Here is a 23,410-nt window from a genome sequence, read left to right on the forward strand (position 1 = left end):
CACTGCTTGGCCAGGACTTGATCTGGAGTGGGATCAGCCCCACCCAAACAACACAGGTTGAGAGTATGTGAAAGGGATTCTGTACTAGAAAACTGTGTGCTGTTACCAGAATAGGAAGGATGGGCAGGCACAAGCAATGGATGTTCAGTACCTCCTCCCTCAAATTTCAGCTGTGGAGATTAGCTATATGCAGAAACAGTCCTTTTGTCGTACACCACGAGTGGCACTGATATTATATAATTACTGCCAAAATAATGGCTCAAGATATTTTAAAATTAACTTATCAATTTGGACAGGCATCCTCTAACACGTCATTAGTCTACAGCTAACTGGTGGCAACCCTGTGGTAATTTAAACCCAGACTGACCCAGGTTCAAATCCTGGTTCAGTCCTTTCCTAGCTGTGTGTTCTTAGGTAGGTGACTCAACTTTGCTGAGTTTGCTCAGTCAGTTTGAAGAAAAAAATACCACCTTCATTGAGTTGCTCTGAGGATTGGATTGTATTTATATGAATCACTTAGCACAGTATTCAGCACATGATAGGACTTCAGTAAAAGAAATATAAATATTAATATAGTACATTAAGAGGCTTCCTTGGTGGCTCCGTGGTAAAGAATCCGCCTACCAATGCAGGAGATGCGAGTTTGATCCATGGGTTGGGAAGATCCCCTGGAGGAGGGCATGGCAACCCACTCCAGTATTCCTTCCTGGAGAAACCCATGGACAGAGAAGCCTGGTGGACTACAGTCCATGGGGTCGCAATGAGTAGGACACAACTAAGCAACTAAACAACACCACTGTACATTGAGTTAGCTTAGAGTAACTTTGTCAATTAGTTAACTTATCTTATTATTTTAACAGAAATAAAATTGTATAAAGAATATAATTCTGGAACTTCCTTGGCAGTCCAGTGGTTAATCTCCAAGCTTCCAATGTAGGCAATGTGGATTCAATCCCTTGTCAGGGAACTAGAATCCCATATGTCATGTTGTATGGCCCAAAATTTTTTTAAATAAAAAAAAAATTTAAAAAGAATGTAATTCTTAGTATAAAAGTATGGAATTCAATAAATATAATAATTAAAATAATTTAAATTCTACTCCAAGGACCCATTCTCTTAGACTAGAAAAAATTTAAATTCAATCAATTTGGAAAGCTTTCTACCATAATTTCTTGAAGCTGACCTAATTTCAGGGGGGCTTGAAGAGTGCTTATTTTCTCCGTTCCTTAAGTCTTCTGTACAACAGGCCTTCACTGTATTCCTTGACCCCCATTTTAAGCACTCACAGGTTGTTGCTGATATGCCTCTGGTACATTAATTTGTCTCCTTCAGATCCAATGCTCTCTCTTCAATACTCTCATCCTAAGCTTTCGGTGAGGGGCATGGGAGTTAGAAGTGATGGTAGGAGTCTATCTACAGCACCTGACCCATGCTAGAGGCAGGAATCTCTTTCCCAAGGCCAGTTTCAAACCTAGTCTGCCCCAATGAATCATGCAGCTGTTTCTGACATGGAGTTAAGAACAGAACAAGGCTCCTCTGTTTCTAGTATTCTCAGACCTATTTAATGTCTTCCCATTCTTCCTGGCTTTCAGAGTACTACAAATAATCTTTAAGCACTCTATTTAGTTTTTAGTTATTTAATTCAGTTTTAGACTTTCAAGAAACACTTGTATTTGGGAATACACAAATACTCCAATGAAGAGTAATTAAAAACAGAATCATGCACAATCATGCATCATAAGTCATCTTGCATCCAGACACTAGAAGACTCTCCTGAAAATAAAGACTACGAAAAGGAACATATTAAAAGTGAAACACCTAACATGTCTTGCTCCTCCACCAACTTCAGTAGGAAATGAGTGTTTAGTAAAGCAAATGTGCTCTATCAGTGATCGCAGGACCAAGCCAAGAGCTGACAAAGCTCCTAGACTATTGTTTCCGACTACAGTGTCAACTCTACAAATTCTGATTACCACAACTTATTTGAATAAGAAATTTTAGTATTGTACTTCAAATTTTTTTTTTCAGAGTTACTCTTGTATTCCAGAAGTTCAGAACTATGATAGTGACAGTCTGCTTGGGCCTAAGCCAAATATTCGCTTTAACACTAGGCTATTTAGCCTCCAGCTAAAATGTTCAGAGTTCCTCTAAAATATTACCTCCTCCTTAATGATTTCCTTCTAGAAATAGTAAACAAATGAATGTTTTCCTCTTCAGTACAAAAACTTGCCAGTTTTCACTCCGTGATCGATATGAATATTTACATAATTTCTGGGCAAGCTTTGCCCTTCTCTGCTGGTTTCTTTCGATGCTCCTATCCCACCTCCATCCTTCTCCCTTTTTTAAAAGTTAACTGTTTCCTATCTTAAATTCCTGAATCAAAAGAGAAATAGTTTCCAAGCTGCTTCCGCTCCTGCCATAGTTGGCACTTGTGAGGTCTCTTGTAACGTTTCTTGTTGGTGACAATGACCATTAACCATAGGAGAAAGACCCTCAGTAAACCAGAAAATTAAGCAAGTTACCCGTTTAATTACAACCTTCCGTAGTTTAGACTGCATCCTCATATTTCCAGAAAATTCTTTCGTTTAAAGGCCAAAGGTCAGACTAAGACCGGCTGGCAACCAACACACGTATCTCATTTTAAAATTTTATTTTTTAAGTTGTAAAATAAATATGGACCATATAACCGTAAACTTACAAAATGCAGAAAAACCCCGCACTCCACCGTCCAAACACAGAGAATTAAATAATCTTGAGGAAATCTCCCGCCTCTCTCGCCTCCCGCTTCCTGCACCTTGCAACCTTGACGTTTGCGCGCCGCAGCCGCAGCGCTTGGGGTGGCGCTACCGCGCGCCGGGTGCGCCGTCGCCATGGTAACCACGCAATCCTGGGGCCTCGGGAGCGGTGAGTCTGAGTCCGAAGATCCAGGGTCTGGGTCCGCGGACGGAGGGGCGAGGGTCAGCGCACCGCGTGGGTGTTGAGGAGAACTGGCATCTCCCCGCCACTTTGTTCGGTGTGGCTAGAGTAGAGTGGGCGCCATCGCGGCGTCCTCAGGCTTTCCCTCAGAACCGAGCGCTGCGTCGCGGGTCGCGCCCCGAGGGCCGACCCTGTGCTTCAGGTGTCCCTTCCGGCCCTCTCCCAGCTTTCCACTGAGGCTGCCTCTCTCCGCATCCTCGTCCTCCGACTTTCCGTTTGTTTAATCCTAGGAGCCCTTTGAGGCCTTCTCCTTGAGCTGGCACTTAAAATCCTCAAGGGACTACATTTTTTGAAGAAAAAATTCAGTTGGTTTAAAAGGCCCTTGAGATTTATCCCTCTACCACAACTTCATACAGCCTTGTCTGCCTTCCTGGCCCTTTGTTTTTGCTTATCCCATTACCTTCTCCTTTTAAGACTCCTGCTCTTCAATACCAAGTGTCACCTCTTCTGGGAAGCCTTCCGGGGACCTCCCCACTCTGAGTCTTATTTAGAGGTCCAGCCTCTTTCCTTTCCAAGCACCCTTTGCTTATCACGTCCTTCATCCCACTGCGTCATTGCTGATTTGCTTGTGTCTTTCCGACCAGACTCTGATGCCTGTGAAGTAGAGACCTATGTGATTTTATATTAGGAGTGCATTGTTGTTGTTTACTTCCTAAGTGGCCGTCGGACTTTTTGAGACCCTATATACTATAGCCCACCAGGTTCTTCTCTCCATGGGATTTCCCAGGCAAGAATACTGGAGTGGGTTGTCATTTCCTTCTCCAGGGGATCTTCGTGACCCAGGGATGGAAGCCACATCTCCTGCATTGGCAGGTGGATTCTTTACCACTGAGCCACCCAGGAAGCCCGATGAGGGCCTTAGCAGCCTCTAAAGAATGCAACTTTTATAGTTAAAATTCACGCTAATTTAGTACAGCAGAGCTATTCTCAATTCATTGTTGAGAGTGAGTTCAGAAAAGTTGCATTGTTAATAAAGCAGGACTAAAGCATGGGTCTTCTGACTCATAGTCTGTTCTGCCATTCTGCCTTCGGAATTCCAGACCTCCTCTCTCCATGGTAATGTTCTGTATGAACTGTTGGTTATATGTGGTGGGGTTGCAGTTTAGATTCATGTTAGAATTTTTCTGGGCCAAGAAAACATCTATCCATACAGTAACTGTTACAAATCTAGTAAGAATTAGAACTTAAAACGGAATTTAAAAAAGATTTATTAATTATTTTAACAATAGCATAAACCCACTGTGTAGTAAACATAAGTTACATATTTCTTATGGGAAAAACTATTATCTAAACAAAAATATTAGTTTTTTCAATATCTAAAAAGTTGTCTGAGGAGACTTTACAAATAGCTGAGGAAAGACGAGAAGTGAAAGGCAAAGGAGAAAGGGAAAGATATATCCAACTGAATGCAGAGTTCCCGAGAATAGCAAGGAGAGATAAGTCTTCTTAAGTGAGCAATGCAAAGAAATAGAGGAGAACAACAGAATAGGAAAGACTAGAGATCTCTTCAAGAAAATTAGAGATACCAAGGGAACATCTTATGCAAAGATGGGCTCAGTAAAGGACAGAAATGGTATGGACCTAACTGAAGCAGAAGGTATTAAGAAGAGGTGGCAAGAATACACAGAAGAACTATCTGTGATCAAAAAAGATCTTCATGACCCAGAGAACTACAATGGTGTGCTCACTCACCTAGAGCCAGACATCCTGGAGCGTGAGGTCAAGTGGCTCTTAGGAAGCTTTACTATGAACAAAGCTAGTGGAGGTGATGGAATTCCAGCTGAGCTATTTCAGATCCTTAAAGATGATGGTGTGAAAGTGCTGTACTCGATATGCCAGCAAATTTGGAAAACTCAGCAGTGGCCACAGGGCTGGAAGCGGTCAGTTTTCATTCCAATCCCTAAGAAAGACAGTGCCAAAGAATGTTCAAACTACCACACAGTTTTGCTCATTTCACACTGTTGTTCAGTTGCCAAGTTGTATCCGACTCTTTGCAACCCCATGGACTGCAGCACACCAGGCTTCCCTGTCCTTCGCTATCTCCTGGAGTTGCTCAAACTCATGTGCATTGAGTTGATGTTGCCATTCAACCATTTCATCCTCTTTTGCCCCTTCTCCTGCCTTCAGTCTTTCCCAGCTTCAGGGTCTTTTCCAGTGAGTCGGCTCTTCGCAACAGGTAGCCAAAGTGTTGGAGCTTCAGCTTCAGGATTAGTCTTATCTAATGAATATTCGGGATTGATTTCCTTTAGGATTAACTGATTTGATCTTGCTGTCTGAAGGACTCTCAAGAGTCTTTTCCAGTTCCACAGCATCAGTTCTTCAGCACACAGCCTTCTTTATGGTCCAACTCTCCCATCCGTATTTGACTCCTGGAAAAACCATAGCTTTGACTATATGGACCTTTGTCGGCAAAGTGACCTAATTTTTAAGGTTCTAATAATCTGGATTCAATGATCCAACTGTATTTATTACTTCTCCCCAACATGGACCCTTGTTTAAACAGATGAGTCTTTTTAACATTCTCTTTCAATCTTTTCCTGATGAATCTCACCCACATTGATGTTTTTTCTCCTGTTCCTATTGAATTTACAGTTTGCATCACACATTCAGCATTTTAGTATGTATTCAGGCAGTCTATTGGTGCATGATAAACCTTACTGATTGAGTGAATGAAATATCTTATTTTATAATTATTTTGAACCACTAAGCATTTTCATTCCATTCATATTGTCAGTTGACTGATCAAACAAATACATAAACAAATGCTGATTTGAGTATGTTTCTATTACTCTTTCTCTTTTTTGATCTCAGGTATTTTTGGAGTTAATGGAGCCAGAAGTACCCCCAGAGTCAGAGAGTTCAGAAAAATTAATATTTTCTTCACCACAAGAAGAAGAGGAAGAAGATGATAGTGAAGAAGAAAAAGAATCCAAAGAAGCAGAGGAAACTGTCACCATTAACCCCCTCTTACCACCTGCTCTCACAGGGGATGTAGAAGGTTTGCAGAAGATTTTTGAGGATCCTGAGAACTCTCACCATGAGCAGGCCATGCAGCTACTCTTGGAGGAAGACATCGTTGGGAGAAATTTGTTGTATGCAGCTTGCATGGCTGGGCAAAGTGATGTGATTAGAGCTTTGGCCAAATATGGTGTGAATCTGAATGAGAAAACCACCAGAGGTATTTTCTCTCATCACTATTACTTCTAACTACCTAAAGATACCATGTATTGTCTTTAAATTTGGGTAAATTTGATGTGTCTGCTTTATATTTTGCATATGTTATGTGTGTGTGTATATATATATATATATGAATGTGTGTATATTCATGCTATTATAGCATAGTAATTAAGAGTACAGAATTTGATATTTATTAACTGTTGTGACTTGGGCAAGTTACCTAATCATTTTGTGTCTCTGTTTCATCTACTAAATGGGGATGATTGTATTTTCTTCATAGGTTTTCCTTATAGGTTATAAGGATTAAGTATGCTAATATAAAGTTGGTATATAGTAAATGCTCAATAATCTTATCACCTATTTCCTTGGAAGATTTATTCATTTTTGCAGTCATTATTCAATTAGCTCTTTAAATTAAGTCACTGTTTTTTTTCAGATTGGAACTATAAGACATGGTCATTGTAGAAAATGAAACAATGGTCTTTAGCAAATAGCAAATATGCATTTCCTTCATGCTTACGTGGAACACTTAAAAAAACTTGTCATGTGTTAGGCCATAAAGGAAGTGTCAACAATTATCAAATAAACTATAGCATGCAGTCTGTGGTCTCTGACCACACTAAAATAAAATTAGAAAATAGTGACAAAAAGATTACTGAAAATCCCTATAATTTTGGAAACAGGAACACACTTTCAGTTATCTGTTGGTGACAGAAAATGTAATAGAAATTATGAAATATTTAGGTGGCAACAGGATTGCTATGTCAGACCCTGTGAAATAAAACTAAAATTAAAATCTAGTTTAATGCATATATTAGAATAAAAAATATTGAAAATTAGAAAGTAAAGTATTTAACTCAAGGAGTTACAAAAATAACAACTGAAAATCCAAAGAAAGAAGAAGATAAATAATAGAGTAAAATAATGACATTGAAAATAAAGAAACAATAGAGAGGGAATTTCCTGTTAGTCCAGTGGTTCGGAGTCCGCCTTCCACTGCAGGGTGCCATGTTTGATTCCTGGGGGGCTGAGATTCCTGATCCTTACGCTTCACAATGCAACCAGAACAAACAAGCAAACAAACAAACACAATAAAGAGAATCAACAAAACCAAAATCTGGTTTAGTGAAAAAAAGTTGAAAAAACATTTGATAATATTGATAATTTTTGATATGTGATATTATAAGAAGAAGAGAGTGTAAATAAATTTGGAATTTTAAAATGAAGCATTCACACAGGAAAAAGTAAGATTTAAAAAATTATTAGAAAATATCATAAACAACTTCATGAGAATACATTTGAAAACGTGGATGAAATGGACAGTTTCTTCAATAAAATATATATTACCAAAATTGAGTCAAGAAAGAAAGAAACTTGATTAGATCAACGATTATTTTAAAAAATTGAATAAGTAATCAGAATCTGCCTGATTCTCCCACCCTTTCCAATTCCTAACTCAAATGTTTTAAAAGATATGGTTTACTACACTTATAAGGAAGAAGTAATCTCTAGCTTATACAAAGTTTCCATAGAATATAAAGGGAGTTGGACAACTGCTTATTTTATGAGATAACTTTTATAGCAAAACTAGTTAGGGACAGCATTAGAAAGGAAAATTATAGGCCAATCATTTAATAACACAGATGCAAGCACCTTAAAATATTAACAAATTGAATCTAATGTGTGTTGAAACATTTATTGGACTAGCTTGGGTTTATCCCATTTATGCAAGGATTTGCTTTTTTAAAAAACATTTATTTATCAATTTTGTCTGCACTGGGTCTTTGTTGCTGCTCCAGTGCTTGTGGAGAGCGGGGGCTCTTCCCTCTTTGTGGTGCATGGGCTTCTCCGTGCAGCAGTTCTCTTGTTTTAGAGCACAAGCTCTAGGTGTTCTGGCTTCAGTAGTTGTGGCTCCTGGGCTCTAGAGCGCAGGCTCAGAAGTTGTGGTGCATGGGCTTAGTTGCTCCGCGGCATGTGGGATCTTCCTGGGGTAGGGATCAAACCTGTGTCCCCTGCATTGGCAGGCAGATTCTCAACCACTGGGCCACCAGGGAAACCTCAAGGATGGCTTTAACATTAGAAAAATTGTTAGTATAATTCATTACACTAAAAGATTATGTAAACAAAACCACCTGGTCATCTCAATAGATGTAGAAAAGTCTTTTGAAAGAAAATGTAGCATTCATTCATGGTGAAAGCTTTTGGGGAAATAGGAACAGAAGAAGCCTTTCTTAAGGCTGTGGAAAACTTGTAGCAAAATTTATCTAATATTGAATTTTAAGCTATTTAACTTGGGCAAGTTATATAACCTTTCCATGCTACCGTTTCTTCATCCATAAAAATGGGACTAATAGTAATGTCTCAAAATCATACTACATAAAGGAAAATGAGAGCCCTAAATCAAATATCTGAAGTGTACCTCCAGCACTCCAGGGAGAGGGTGCTTTGACTAATTGATATGGGTATTGCCATCCTCTTGTTAGATATTTTCCAGTGTGTGAGGATATGTGTACAGTCTTTAGAGTTTGATGATGTACTCTAAGATAATCCATATCTTCATTCTGATTTCATGCTTACCATGAAATCTTCTCATTTAGCAGAAGTTGAAGGTGCATCCTGCTTTTTTCTTGCTGCTTATAGTAAAATGCCAGAGGAGACAAAGAAATTGAGAGAATTGCTAAATTAAAAGGAACCAGGACTTAGATGATATATCATGGTCTGGGAAATTGTAAGCTTGTTTGCCATTTCAATGAAGATGATTTTATAATAAAATGTATGCATGAACTGGCTAACCTAATTGTACCAGTCAACTTGGTGATTATTACTTCAGTTCAGTTCAGTTGCTCAGTCGTGTCCGACTCTTTGCAACCCCATGGACTGCAGCACACCAGGCCTCCCTGTCCATCACCAACTCCCGGAGTTTACCCAAACTCGTGTCCATTGAGTCATTGATGCCATCCAACCATCTCATCCTCTGTTGTCCCCTTCTCCTCCTGCCTTCAATCTTTTCCAGCATCAGGGTCTTTTCAAATGAGTCAGCTCTTCACATCAGGTGGCCAAAGTACTGGAGTTTCAGCTTCAACATCAGTCCTTCCAGTGAACACTCAGGACTGATCTCCTTTAGGATGGACTGGTTGGATCTCCTTGTAGTCCGAGGGACTCTCAAGAGTCTTCTCCAACACCACAGTTCAAAAACATCAATTTTCGGTGCTCAGCTTTCTTTATAGTCCAACTCTCACATCTATACATGACTACTGAAAAAACCATAGCCTTGACTAGACAGACCTTTGTTGACAAAGTAATGTGTCTGCTTTCTAATATGCTGTCTAGGTTGGTCATAACTTTCCTTCCAAGGAGTAAGCGTCTTTTAATTTCATGGCTGCAATCACCATCTACAGTGATTTTGAAGCCCAAGAAAATAAAGTCAGCCAACTGTTTCCACTGTTTCCTCATCTATTTGCCATGAAGTGATGGGGCTAGATGCCATGATCTTAGTTTTCTGAATGTTGAGTTTTAAGCTAACTTTTTCACTCTTCTCTTTCACTTTCATCAAGAGGCTCTTTAGTTCTTCTTCACTTTCTGCCATAAGGGTGGTGTCATCTGCAAATCTGAGGTTATTGATATTTCTCCTGACAATCTTGATTCCAGCTTGTGCTTCATCCAGCCCAGCGTGTCTCATGATGTACTCTGCATATAAATTAAATAAGTAGGGTGACAATATACAGCCTTGACGTACTCCTTTTCCTATTTGGAACCAGTCTGTTGTTCCATGACCAGTTCTGTTACTTATATCATTATAAAATAATGAATTATATTACAGTTTACCAGTAAATTTATTGTTTGGTTGGTATTGATTCAGTTCCCGTGAGCTTGTTTACATGGGAGAACAGATCAGTGCAAAGATTTTTTTTTTTTTTGGTCAAAACATTTGAGTTCTACTTTCAGGAAATTTCAAGTATGTAGTACAATTATTAGCTATAGTCATTGTGTTATATATTAAGTCCTGGGATCTTTTCCATCTTCTAACTGACGTTTGTACCTTTTTTCCAATCTCTCCATATTCCCCCCACTCCTCAAGCCCCTGGTACCACTTTTCTACTCTGTTTCTATGGGTTTAATTTTTTATTTTAGATTTCTCCACATAAGTGATACCATGCGGTATTTGGCTTTTTCTCTCTGACTTATTTCACTTGGCATAATGCCCTTCAGGTTCATCCATGTTGTTACAAATGATAGAATTTTCTTTTTTTAAGGATCAACAATTGTGTGTATATATGTGAACACTATTGATTTTTGCAACATAAGAAGCCATTGGCCTAAAATTAAGGGACTTTTGGGTGAAGAACTGTGGTAGATATCTCTTTAAGAAGATGTATGCCATTTATTTGTGGATGATTCCCAGAGATTACATTTATATTCAAGATTTCCTTTCCTTTTAAATATTGGTGAATTGGACAATTTTGATTCAAAGGAAGGATGATGAAACAGTTCTTACAATCTCTTCTCTTTGATCTGACGGAAGGAGGATGAAACAGTTCTTAGCGTCTGAGCTCTCTGTACTACTGACTTCTGGTCTGTTGGGAAGTGCCTTGTTTTCTGTTTGAGCCAAGGACATTTGTTTGCAGTTTGTAGGTTATTGATGGAACCACCTTTGGTTCTGGTAAGGCTTTGGTTTCTCAACCTGGCCACACACAAACAAGCATGATTGAAACGAAATACTGTTTTAAACTCTGCCTTTCCCTACAATCAGGTACTATTTGTTAAAGGTGGAGGAATAGCCAGGTCTTGAGCTGGGAACTGGGGATAGAAAGATGAATGAATTCAGCAACCTTGATCAGGTTCACAGTTAGCAGAAAACAGATGTGTAAATAGATGATATATGATGAGACAAGGTACAGTAATAGCTCAGAGGAGAGATTAGTCAGCTTTACCTGAAAGTGTTGGACATGGTCAAGGAAGGCTTTATAGAAGAGGCAATATGTTCAGTTTTTTCTTTGGCTGCACCATGTAGCCCTTGGGATCTTAATTCCCCGACCACGGATTGAACCCGTGTCCCCTGCAGTGGAAGTGTGGAGTCTTAACTACTGGACCACCAAGGAAGTCCAATATATGGAATCTTGAATAATGACCAAGAGTTTATCAGACAAATGAAATTGAAGGATAAGGCATGGCAGGTGGCAGTAACTGCAGTATCAGATAGTAATTGCAGTAGCAGATTTTAGTGTTAAAATACTTTTGCTATCCTGGTGTACTTATCTGCTATTTTAGGTGATGAAATGCTGGCCTTTTTATAGGTATAATAGTTTTATTTGGTATTTTAAACATATGAAATTAGAGTCATTTTTGGATTGAGAACAATTTCAATGATTTAATTGCTCAGTGTATATAAAAAGGCAAACTGAAGATTACAAATGTAGATGGTCCAAATTGTGGTATTGCAAATTCTATTGTAAGAATAATTCTTGAGTTCACAAGCCTCCCAAACAAGTAGAACGTGAATCGCACAGCTTCGAAACTGATAAGGAAACTGAAATGGACTCTCTCTCTCTTTATATGTGGAGACTAAAAAAGACAAATATGAGCCATCAGTGTTTTCTTTGGAGAAAAAGATTACAACCTACTCTCAATAGAAAGATTGCAGTTCTATTAAAAAAGAAAAAAGCTGTTCAGATATATCTCTGTCTTTTAAAATTAGAGATGAGATAATTTGAAGGAAAGTGTTTGGTGTTGGTTTATAACTACTTCCAACTAATGTTGAGTGAGAAAAACTTCAATAGCTGAAAAAATTTGCACAGAAATGTCCTGTTGAAACCATTGACCTACTTGAAAGATAATGTTTTATTTGTGATTTTCATAATTATAGTTTTTTTCATTTTAATAGTATTTGCTTTTTAATCTTTAATTTTTATTAGTTTTATCTGACAGTTTATATTGCTAATAGAATGACAATATATACTTAACATTTGTTTGACAGTTATGCTTTTATCTGATATTTTATGTTTATATATTTTTGTATTTAAGATGTATTAGTCTTGGACTTCCTTGGTAGCTCAGTGGATAAGAATTCGCCTTGCAGTGCAGGGGACATAGTTCGATTCCTGGTCTGGGAAGATTCCACATGCCATGGAGTAGCTAAGCCTGTGGGTCACAACTATTGAGCCTGAACTCTAGAGCCTACAAGCCGCAACTGCTGAAACCTGTGCACCTAAAGCCTGTGCTCTGCAACAAGAGAAGCCTCTGCAATGAGAAGCCTGCACATAGCAAGAGTACTCCCTGCTCACTGCAGCTAGAGAAAGCTCATGGGAAGCCACAAAGACCCAAGGCAGCCAAGAATAAAAATAAATGTAAAAAAATTGAAGAACAAAAAAATGGGTATTAGTTTCACTAACTTAAAAAATGAATTCTGAACTCAATTTTACAAATATTGGTATTAATGCTAAGTAAAGATAAAATTTATACTTAAAAAAATTTTCTCAGGCAGAGACAACTGGCATATGCAAAATCATATGAAACAATATGATTTGGAGAATTCAAAGAGTCTGGTACTGCTGGTAGGCAGGTTGTGAAAAATATTCTAGGTAAGTGAGTATTTTGCTCCATGGCCTATTACTTGTTTGTGACTATCATCATCTCAGGTTTGGGATTTTTACCTTATCAATGACCTTCGTCAATTTAAGCAACCTGGAGAAAAGTTCTTATCCTCTCTGTGCTTTTCTTTTTTTTCTTATCTATAAATGAGAACAATACTACTTTGTACATCATAGGATTGTAGAGAAGATTAAATGAGTTGAAACTTGTGGAGAGCACAGAACGGTGCCTGTATAGAGGAGAAGATTGCTTTTCCTCTTGTCTGATCTTTTGCCTTAATGTGAACTGCATGCTCAGCTGACTATTTAGTAACCAGTAGTCTTCCATGTAGAGATTATTTTTCTCTTGGAGCCAGTTCTGATTTTTCAGTATTCCATTTATGGTCCCTTTCTTCTTGTTGAGATTTCTAACATGTAACGATCTGTATCTCACTTCTGGGTTCACTTATTCATTGCCAATATCATGGGAGAACTTTAGGAAAATCCCCCCTCTTGTCTGGATGCTTTCATCTTATTTAAATGTTCTTCTCCTGGGAAGGCTATGGAATTAATGTAGTACAAAGATCTGTGTGTTTCCTTCTAGAAAACACACCATCTCCCACAAGGGGAAAAAAACAAACCATGTATGAAGATTTCAAATTCCTTGGCAAAAGCCTCTCTCTGTTTAGAAATCATGTTTTCTTATTTTTAAACTATGTATATTAAAAAAATAGGAAAACTTTTAGGTGTTACCACTGGCCTTTTTTTTTTTTGCTATTGGCCTAAAACATTGTATTTAGTAGTAATTTCAGCCCTGAGAAAAGCAATGTAAGGATGGAGAATATCTCATTTGAAATGGCCTCCTGCTCATGCTATCGTGGTGTCTTTTCCGTAGGTAGTATCCCCTTTCTCAGCAAATCAGGGGCTGTGGGCCATTTGGCTGAAGAAATACATCTTCGGGAAGGTGATATCTGGATATTTCTTGGCTCCCAGTTTTGTGGGGTAGTTGCCTCAGTAAATCTAAGAAATAGCTATCTAATTTGATAGCTCACAATTTCAGTTTTAATTCAAATGATCAATTTCCATATCAAAGGCATACACAGTTGTAGTAATTTGTATGGTTGTGTTAACAATAATGGAGTAATTAGAGGTTGATGAAAATTTCTTAGACTAAAGTCATAAATCTAAAACTGTGTTCCAGTAGATGACTGTTAGGGAGATCGCCGTCTTCCTCAGAAGATGTTGAAGAGCTCAGATTGCCTGTGTTGATTCCTTGTGTCCATCATTTACTGGCTATGTGCCTTGGACAAGTTTAACTTCTCTGGACCTCTGTTTCCTTGTCTGTAAAATGAAGATTATAATAGTTGTGACCTCGTAGGGGTTTTTTTTTTTTTAACCAACTAAATGAACTTACTATATGTAAAGCACTTAGGATAATAGCTGTGAAAGTCACTCAGTCATGTCCAACTCTTTGTGACCCCATGGACTGTAGCCTGCCAAGCTCCTCTGTCCATGGGATTCTCCAGTCAAGAATACTGGAGTGGGTTGCTATTGCCTTCTCCAGGGGTCTTCTTGATCCAGGTATCGAACCCAGGTCTCCTGCATTACAGGCAGATTCCCTACCATTTGAGCCACCAGGGAAGCCAGAGGATAATACTTGGCTTGTAGTAATTGTTCAATACCTGATTATCATTATTATCTTGTACTGTGTAGAAGAGCCTGAAACAATGTAGTCTTTTTGACCTGACCATCCTCATTCTATTTGTTAGGTTACACACTCTTACACTGTGCTGCAGCCTGGGGTCGATTGGAGACTTTGAAAGCACTGGTGGAACTGGATGTTGATATAGAAGCTCTGAACTTCCGGGAGGAGAGAGCTCGGGATGTTGCTGCTCGATATTCCCAGACTGAGTGTGTTGAGTTCCTGGACTGGGCAGGTAAGGACGCTTACAAGGTAGTAGTAGCAAACTGACTCACTGCTGGGTTTCCCTCCCGTAAGTACGAGTTACAGGCTGTGCCGTTAACAAAGCCAAGAGGTGATTAACATTTTCACCTTCTATTAGGATTTTTATTTGTAGACATAACCATAGTCACCGTTGGTGATAATATATCAAATCTGCCTTCTTTTTTTTTTTTTTTGCTATTGGCCTAAAACATTGTATTTAGTAGAAACTATATTCTTACCACCTTCTAACAATTTCTCCAATAATCTTCTATAAGAATGTATGTATAAAATACATACATGGTTCAAGGCCATTTTCTGAGAGACCTCAGCAGAGTGGACCATTCCTTAAATGTTTAAAAGAATGGCATACTTGAGGAATATGTTTGATTCCCCAGGTAGAAACAGTTGTAATAATTTAAAATGGTTTGCTGTGCAAAAGTAATCCATGGTGTTAGAAGTCTGAATAGCAGGTTTCATTATGGCATGAGGGAGGGTACTTCTGGGGCATAATACTCTTTTTTCTTAATTTAGTGACTCTTAACATGGTGTCCTCATTTGTGAAAATTCATTGAGCTGTACCCGTGTAAATTTTGCACTTTTCTGTGTGTGTTTTGTGCTTTAATCAAAGGTCAAAAACTATGTACTATTTTGAGTTTTACTGTTTTTCTTACAGTATTTCTTTAACCTGTAGAATAGAGCTTAGAGATTTCAGGAAGATATACCTGTGTAATTATGTATGTGACAAACATTGGTTATAAAACTCGTACCAAGGACGTTCATGGCATTCATTTTGTGTTGTTCTCTGCATTTGTGTTTCTAGGATTACAAGCATAGCATTGTTGTGGTACACAGCTATGTTGTGGTACATAGATTGTTCCTGCCCTATGGACATTTGTTATCTGAGGGGTGATAAATTATAGATGCATCCTACAGTTAAATAACAATATCAGAAAGACTATAATTAAGAGTTAAAATTGGCAGAGCAGGTGGGTCATGCTGTGGGGTGGTCAGAGAACATGAAGTCAGAGTATGTTGAAGTTGAGATGGGCCTTGAAGAAATGGTGGGATTTGTATACACAGACTAAGGAGGAAGGGTGTGAGCAAAACCTTATGACTGGAAGTGACGTGTTGGGGAAACAGTGATGAGATTGGCTTACTGGAAGAGCAAGTCAATATAATTTACATAAGCAGGCTACAGCACAGGCAGGTTAATAAAAGAAAAGTAAGTACATGGGGTCTTGAATCAAATTGCTTGAGTTGAAATACTGGTGTCTCTCCTTGAAACCTATGTGACCTTGGGCAAGATACTTAAACTCTTTATACTTAAGTCTTAATTTCCAGAAAAGGGGGCTCATAATAGTCCTTATCTTTTGGGGGAGTTGTGAGAATGAGATGAGATGCTATAAACCATGTCTCAGCACAATGCCTGTTGGGTGATCACACCTGAAGTGTGACGCTGCTATTGTTCCAGTCAGATTATACCTCCAAATGTCAGGCTAAGGTGTTTACATTTCATTTTTGTAGCCATTGGGAGCCATTGGAAGATTTCATGTAGAAGAGGAAGAGGATTAAAGTGATCTTTAGGAAGATTCATATGGCAGCCTTGAGGAGTTGTTTATCAGTAAAATAAAAAGGGAACTGGGAGGATTAATAGAAGTAAGGAATTGAGGGAAGTATTTGGGAAGAAAAAGATGAGTTATACTTTGTAGATTATTTGGTATTTAATTGTCCACTTGCACTAAATATTTTTGAGGGGCCATATTTCTGTCAGTTACCTTCAATTTTATGATCAGATGCATAAACAAAAAGAAAATAGCAAAAAATTTAATTGACCTCCTCATGAATAATTAGTTCTAGGTGAAATTCACATTCATGTGTGCTAAGTCGCTTCACTTATCTCCAACTCTTTGCCACCCTGTGGACTGTAACTGCCAGGCTCCTCTGTCATTGCAATTCTCCAGGCAAGAATACTGGAGTGGGTTGCCATGACCTCCTCCAGGGAATCTTCCTGACCCAGGGACTGAACCCATGTCTCTTATGTCTTCTGAATTGGCAGGTGGGTTCTTTATCACCAGCACCACCTGGGAAGCCCAAAATTCACATTATATAATTTTTATTTATTTATTTTTTAAAAATTAATTTATTTTATTTGGAAGCTAATTACTTTACAATATTGTAGTGGTTTTTGCCATACATTGACATGAATCAGCCATGGGTGTACATATGTTCCCCATCCTGACCCACCCCCCCCACCCCCCTCCCCATCCCATCCCCAGGGTCATCACAGTGCACCAGCCCTGAGCACCCTGTCTCATGCCTCAAACCTGGACTGGCGATCTACCAAAATTCACATTACATAATTTAAAATCCAATTTTGAAGAATGACCCATGGTATTTAAGAAAATACAATCCAGGAACAAACTTTGCTGATACTTAACTTTTCTGAAAGTTTGGGGCTTATGAGCGTATAGTTTCATTGGTTTTTGTCACTGAGCGGAAGTCCACGGGCCCTACATGCAGTGAGACCAAACAATGCCAAAATGTGAGTCTGGAGCAGGGAAAGGTTTATTGCAGGGCCATGTAAGTAGATGGGTGGCTCATGCCTTAAAAAACCCAGGAGCTCCCTGAAAGCTCTCAGCAAAGCCCTTTTGTAGGAAAGGTGAAGGAAGGAGCATGGTTAGTTGTTGCAGACTTCTTGGTGTCAGATCTTTTGTTCTTGAGGTCAGGTCACGGCTAGGTAAAACTCTATCAAAGCAAATGTTATTCTTTATTCTACAAGAAAGGGCAAGGTCCCAACCCTCAACTTTTGCCCTCCAAGGTCAAAAGTTAGCCTGGCCAAGAGGAGGAGTCCCTGCATGGGCCAGTAACCCTACCCAGGAGTGTTCATCCAGCACCCAGTCTGGGTCCTCCTGCCAGTGCTCAGGTCCAGCTGAGGAGTCAGATCTCAGCGGGTGGCACCCTCAGGGCCAGGTCCCCAGATCCCACCCAGCTGTCATCACTGTGGGAGCCAGGTGCCTAGGACCAACTGGCCCTCAGTCTGCCCAAATGGGGGCCAGGTCCCATGGACTACGACCTGTGGAGACCACCACTCTTAGGTTGGAGAAATAGGGATGGGTCAGCAGCTGCTTCAAGGCCTGAGCCTGGCCAGTGGGTGCCGTGGGGAGGGCTCTGGAGCTCTGCTGGACACAGCCCTCAGCCTGTACCTGGACCCCCCAGCTCACCAGCTGATCCTGAGGTTGGAGGGCCTGGAGGGCCCTGAGGAGAAGGCTGCAGTCTGCCTCACATAGCACACTCTGCCCTGAGGACTCCTGTGTGCCCTCCCTGCCGAATTTCAATTTCCTTCTCCCTAATGTCCATCTGTTTAGTTTGGGTCCTTACAGTCTTGGAGAAATTAGACCTACCATTTCCTAGTAATGAAGATAAAAGACTATGATGCTATAAACTAGTGTTCTGTTTCCAGATGAGTGATGGAATTGTAAGGATTCATGGTAATGTAGCTGTGGAGTGTCAGAAATGCTAACTACTCAACATAAAGTTAAGCATTTGTTTAATTAAGACTTAACAAGAATATAAACCACTTCCATTTCTTGCTCTAATGATCAGAATAGGAGTCACCTGGAGAGGTTTACAGGGTTGAGGACTCCCTACCCCAGAGACTCCTCCATGCTACTGAAAATTTGACCATTAGAGATCAATTTCTTTGGGTTTTCAAGGTTTATAGACTTTTTAATTGTTCAAGGGTCCTATATTAAAAGAAATACAGGGAGAAGGCAATGGCAACCCACTCCAGTACTCTTGCCTGGAAAATCCCATGGACAGAGGAGCCTGGTAGGCTGCAGTCCCTGGGGTCGCTGCAAGTCAGACACGACCGAGAGGCTTCCCTTTCACTTTTCACTTTCATGCATTGGAGAAGGAAATGGCAACCCACTCCAGTGTTCTTGCCTGGAGAATCCCAGGGATGGGGGAGCCTGGTGGGCTGCCGTCTATGGGGTCGCACAGAGTCGGACACGACTGAAGCGACTTAGCAGCAGCAGCAACAGATACCTCTTGTTCAACAATGCAAATATACTTAACTGTACATTTAAAAATGGTTAAGATGGGAATTCCCTGGCAATCCAGTAGTTAGGACTCTGTGCTCTCACTCCTGAGGGCACAGGTTCAATTCCTGGTCAGGCAACTAAGATCCCACAAACCAAACAGCACAGCCAAAAAATAAATAAACAAAAACTAAATTAAAAGAAATACATATATATATACACATATATATAGAATTAGTTGATTGTTCAGAACTCTGAAGGTATGGAACAAATATTCATGGAAATGTGGGAGTAATGTTGTGTTAAGGAAGAGTGAAAGTAAGGGATTCTGGAAAGTGGAACCATAAGTAAATTTTTAAGAATCTACAATAACACAAGGCAGAACTTATTCCCTTCTGTTATTTGTTAAGACTATAGCATTATCTGTTACTTACAAAGGATTTTTTTTAAGTTTTTTTTTTCCTTTTATTGATGGGAGGTATATTATAAATCTGTCATGTTTTTCTGGGATTCTTTTATATGTTGTTAAGAAAATCTGTCCGTCTCAGTCTCTCAGTTTTTTTTTTAATATAGAAACCATTCTTTAAGAAATGAGGTGACTGATCAACAAAAGTGAAATATTTTTAAAACTTATGTGTCTTATCAACAGAAGTTTGAAATTTTAAAAAAAGTGTTGATACTTAATTCTTTATTTATTATACTGAAAAGGGGAACATTTATACTTAGAAATTAATCTGTTCCTTATTATTTCCATACTATTTTAACAATTTGAGATGGAAATTAAACATCTGCACGTGGCCATAAAATTTGCTCAGGAAACTAAGAGAATTCACAAAAATTGCTTAAATCAGAGATTTATTGAAACACTAAATCAAGATTCTACTCTACAGTTTGCTTACTGATTAGCAATCTAACACATTAAAAAGAACAGAACACTTAAACATGAAGCGGTGGTTGTATATGGTCTTTCCCCTAGTACTTTTTAGTAAGCATGGATGCTGTTTTAGCTGAATAGAAATAACTTTTCAGTACAGACTTCGTTGGAAAGTTTCAGTAAAGAATTTAGCCAAAAAATTACAAAGCATCTCAAAGAATCACTTTTGTCCTTCCATGATTTCCCTCAATAGATTTCTTGTGTAGTCTCCCTAGTGGACTGAGTTATATTTGCGTATGGATGTGTCTAGTATACTCTGCCTCCTTTTCTCCTCCTTCAGTCTTCTTTCTTTTTAGTTTTCGATGCTTGGCTTTCTTAGCCTGAGGGTGATGGGACATCTGATTCAGGTACTTCGTCATCATTGATGTTGTGGCCACCAGTCTGCAGAGTATTTGGTCAATGTCATAGACAGACTGGGTTTCTAGATCGTTACCAGTTGTATCCAAGGAGACTTGTTTCTTTAGCTAAAAGAAGAAAAACAAATGATATTACAGAATTTTTTCCTTACTGTAGTTCAAATTAAATTTGTTTTCTGGATATATATGCTTAAGCTCCAAATATCACACTTTACTTACTTATACAAAGAAAAAGTTGTTATAGAAGAGAGGTAAAAATGCAGAAGAAATGCTCTTTTTTATATGCCTTTGTGTAAGGTTGTAGTGATCATGATCACCACTCAGCAAACATTTAATAAGTACTTTCTATGATTGTTAGAGCATTCTGCTGGGAGAAATTATTTGAATATTAGTACATTATTTTCCTTTACTAAATCACCTTAAGATGTAATGTGATAAAATCATAGACATTTTATAAATATATAGTTGTTGTGAAGGTCAATGAGTTTTTAAGATTGCCTCAAAATATAGTAACACTGGCAAAGTGGGGAATCAGTTTGAGTGTTATTTTCCAGAAAGTTATCCTAAAATTAGAAATTAGTTTACAGTACGTTAAATAATATACACACCAACTTCAGTATACTTAGCTTTTTTAGATAGATCGGGAAGGGATCTAATAAGATCTCTTGTTCCACATCCTTCATTTTATTGATCAGACAGCAGAGAAAGATACTGTGATTTACCTAAGAGCCCAGATAGATAACTGCATTTCCTATACTTTATACTCATTGTAGCTCATTACTTTCTTGATGTGTTTTGTAACTTTAAACTATCTAAAATAATAGGTTATTTTTAGCCAAGACATGGAAGCAACCTAGATGCCCATCAGCAGACAAATGGATAAGGAAGCTGTGGTACATATACACCATGGAATATTACTCAGCCATTAAAAAGAATTCATTTGAATCAGTTCTAATGAGATGGATGAAACTGGAGCCCATTATACAGAGTGAAGTAAGCCAGAAAGATAAAGAACATTACAGCATACTAACACATATATATGGAATTTAGAAAGATGGTAACGATAACCCTATATGCAAAACAGAAAAAGAGACACAGATGTACAGAACAGACTTTTGGACTCTGTGGGAGGAGGCGAGGGTGGGATGTTTCGAGAGAACAGCATTGAAACATGTATATTATCTATGCTGAAACAGATCACCAGCCCAGGTGGGATGCATGAGACAAGTGCTTGGGCCTGGTGCACTGGGAAGACCCAGAGGGATAGGGTAGAGAGGGAGGTGGGAGGGGGGATCAGGATGGGGAATATGTGGAAATCCATGGCTGATTCGTGTCAATGTATGACAAAACCCACTGCAATGTTGTAAAGTAATTAGCCTCCAATTAGTGGAAATAAATGAAAAAAACAAAAACAAAAAAAGCAAAAAAAAAATAATAAAATAAAATAATAGGTTATTTTAAAGACCTTCTAATTCAGTACAGCTTTGTTGAACACCTGATATGTGCAGAAAAGTGTGATAGATGCTGGGGTGAATGGTGGGAGTGGGGAAGCTTATGAAGAAGACATGGTTCTCTCTCCAGAGAAGATGATAATCTTATCTTTTAAACGCTTTGATGTTCTATAGCTATTACTATTAGCATCACCTTTTTTTTGTGTTTCTTCCACTTCATCCACAGATAATGTGCAGATAAAACAGACAGGATTAAAAAGAGAGCTTGTACTAAAATATAAATAAGATTTAAACAACCGTGAAATATATCCATATTAGCAAAATTGCAGCATAGTTTGTCCAGAGGGTAAGGTAGACAGTGAGATGGAGCTGTCTTAACTTTCAAATAATGCATTTCTTCTGGAAAAATCTCCCATCCAACCTTTGTCCAGGTAGTACCATCACAAATGCAGAAGCTCTCCCTGAAGAAGCAGATAAACAACAGAGTAAAAATCAGGGATAGTCCTTGAGTAGACATCTTTCTCAAATGGAAAAAAAATTACAGCCAAAAATTTTTTTAGAGACAGAGCAGAAATGCCCTGGTACTCCAGTCAAGGCACTTAAGATAACTAGGCAGCAAAATATACACTGATGATCATTGTAACATCATTAGCCATGGTGACTCGAGGATAAATTCAGTGATGTCATAAAGAACCACACCGGGACTAAAAGATGTTGGCTAACCAATCACCTTGGGTTTATTAGGGATACTTTTTTCTTTTTATGCCAGAATGGTTTGAGCCTCTTCAGTTTTCTGAAAAAAATGAAGACTTTGCTAATATTTTGACAGCCAATAAATTTAAATCATCATTATATTAATAGAATTTCATGGAAACACCTTACCTGTATCCTTTCCAACCCTTTAGAAGTATGGTACTTTAGCATCTACTTAAAAGCGTGTGTGTATGTGTGTGCACTCAGTTGTGTCCGACTCTGCGATGCTATGGACTGTAGCCTGCCAGGCTCCTTTGTCCATAGAATTTTCCAGACAAGAATACTGCAGTGGATTGCCATTTCCTACTCCAGGGGATCTTCCCAACCCATGGATCAAACCTGTGGCTCTAGTCTCCTTGCCCACTCATTGGCAGGCAGATTCTTCACCATTGCGCTAAGTAGCTATGGTCATATATCATGGTAATATCATTATTGTGGTAATATACAACCTAGCTTCTACTTCTGTTTTTTCTTATATTCAGGAATGTCCTTCTCTTCAGTTAGTCAAGGAAATACTGAGTGACTCCCCCTTTTGACATATCTTTTTGGTGACAATGTGGTAACTACCAGGTAGTGGGTGAGGGGTGGGGAATTTGGCATGATTGTATGAAAAAGAGATGGCAGATTAGTGCGGTATATGATAATGTGAAAGAGACTCTGCTTTTAAGGAACTTACAGTCTAGCAGTAGAAGCAGAAAACAGGAAAATAAAAAATTACAGGACAGATTATACTCAGGGCTAGATCAAATTATAATCATGTAATGGCTGATAGAGCACTGAGTTCTACCAGGGGGAATTAGGAATTGCATAGGAGTGCATTTTGAGTAAGCTTTGACGAATGAGTAGAATTTTGGTGGATGGCAGAGAGGGCATCTGTGTAAACCATTCAGTTTAGTTCAGTTCAGTCACTCAGTGGGACTCAGTCATGTCCCACTCTTTGTGACCCCATGGACTGCAGCACGCCAGACTTCCCTGTCCATCACCAACTCCCAGAACTTGCTCAAACTCATGTTCATCAACTCAGTGATGCCATCCAACCATCTCGTTCTTTGTCGTCCCCTTCTCTTCCTGCTTTCAATCTTTCCCAGCATCAGGATCTTTTCTAATGAGTCAGTTTTTTGCTGACCCTCTAATGAGTCAGTTTTTCATCTCACCCTCTCCTCCCCTCTATCCCATGTCCATAAGTCTGTTCTCTATGTCTGCTTCTCCATTGCT

General features: G+C 38.9%; 3 protein-coding genes across 5 annotated transcripts in view; 1 reads left to right on the forward strand and 2 right to left on the reverse strand.

Annotated features, from left to right (window-relative positions):
• KLHL20 (kelch like family member 20) overlaps positions 1-2,820 on the reverse strand; it is a 70,706-nt gene extending 67,886 nt beyond the window's left edge. The window contains exon 1 of one of the 2 annotated variants that reach the window (XM_043485452.1): positions 2,699-2,820. The gene's annotated coding sequence lies outside the window, so the exon portion shown is untranslated. The remainder of the gene's footprint in view (positions 1-2,698) is intronic. The other variant, XM_043485446.1, reaches the window with a different exon arrangement.
• A 3-nt stretch (positions 2,821-2,823) lies between these two features.
• The window catches only part of ANKRD45 (ankyrin repeat domain 45), a 40,441-nt gene continuing 19,854 nt past the window's right edge, over positions 2,824-23,410 (forward strand). Inside the window, exons 1-3 of one of the 2 annotated variants that reach the window (XM_043485456.1) lie at positions 2,824-2,904; positions 5,788-6,154; positions 14,489-14,656. In XM_043485456.1, coding sequence (XP_043341391.1) covers positions 5,803-6,154; positions 14,489-14,656 — 520 coding nt within the window. In that variant the 5' untranslated portion in view covers positions 2,824-2,904; positions 5,788-5,802. Of the gene's footprint in view, positions 2,905-2,975; positions 3,119-5,787; positions 6,155-14,488; positions 14,657-23,410 lie in introns of those variants that run through there. The other variant, XM_043485455.1, reaches the window with a different exon arrangement.
• On the reverse strand, positions 19,657-21,970 carry TEX50 (testis expressed 50). The gene is made up of 2 exons (XM_043485457.1): positions 21,636-21,970; positions 19,657-20,099 (listed from the first exon to the last, which is right to left on the reverse strand). The coding sequence occupies exons 1-2, from the start codon at positions 21,957-21,959 to the stop codon at positions 19,860-19,862; spliced, it is 564 nt and encodes a 187-aa protein (XP_043341392.1). The 5' UTR covers positions 21,960-21,970; the 3' UTR covers positions 19,657-19,859.

Source organism: Cervus canadensis, chromosome 13 (genome assembly GCF_019320065.1).
Source record: "Cervus canadensis isolate Bull #8, Minnesota chromosome 13, ASM1932006v1, whole genome shotgun sequence".
NCBI classification, from domain to species: domain Eukaryota; kingdom Metazoa; phylum Chordata; class Mammalia; order Artiodactyla; family Cervidae; genus Cervus; species Cervus canadensis.

What these genes read in the sequence shown, in the direction of transcription:
- TEX50 (XM_043485457.1), bottom strand. Translation starts at nt 21,959, where the DNA reads ATGTCTACTCAAGGACTATCCCTGATTTTTACTCTGTTGTTTATCTGC. An exon ending in GGAAGAAACACAAAAAAAAG is followed by an intron (nt 20,100 to 21,635) that starts GTGATGCTAATA and finishes TTCTTCTTTTAG; the next exon opens with CTAAAGAAACAAGTCTCCTT.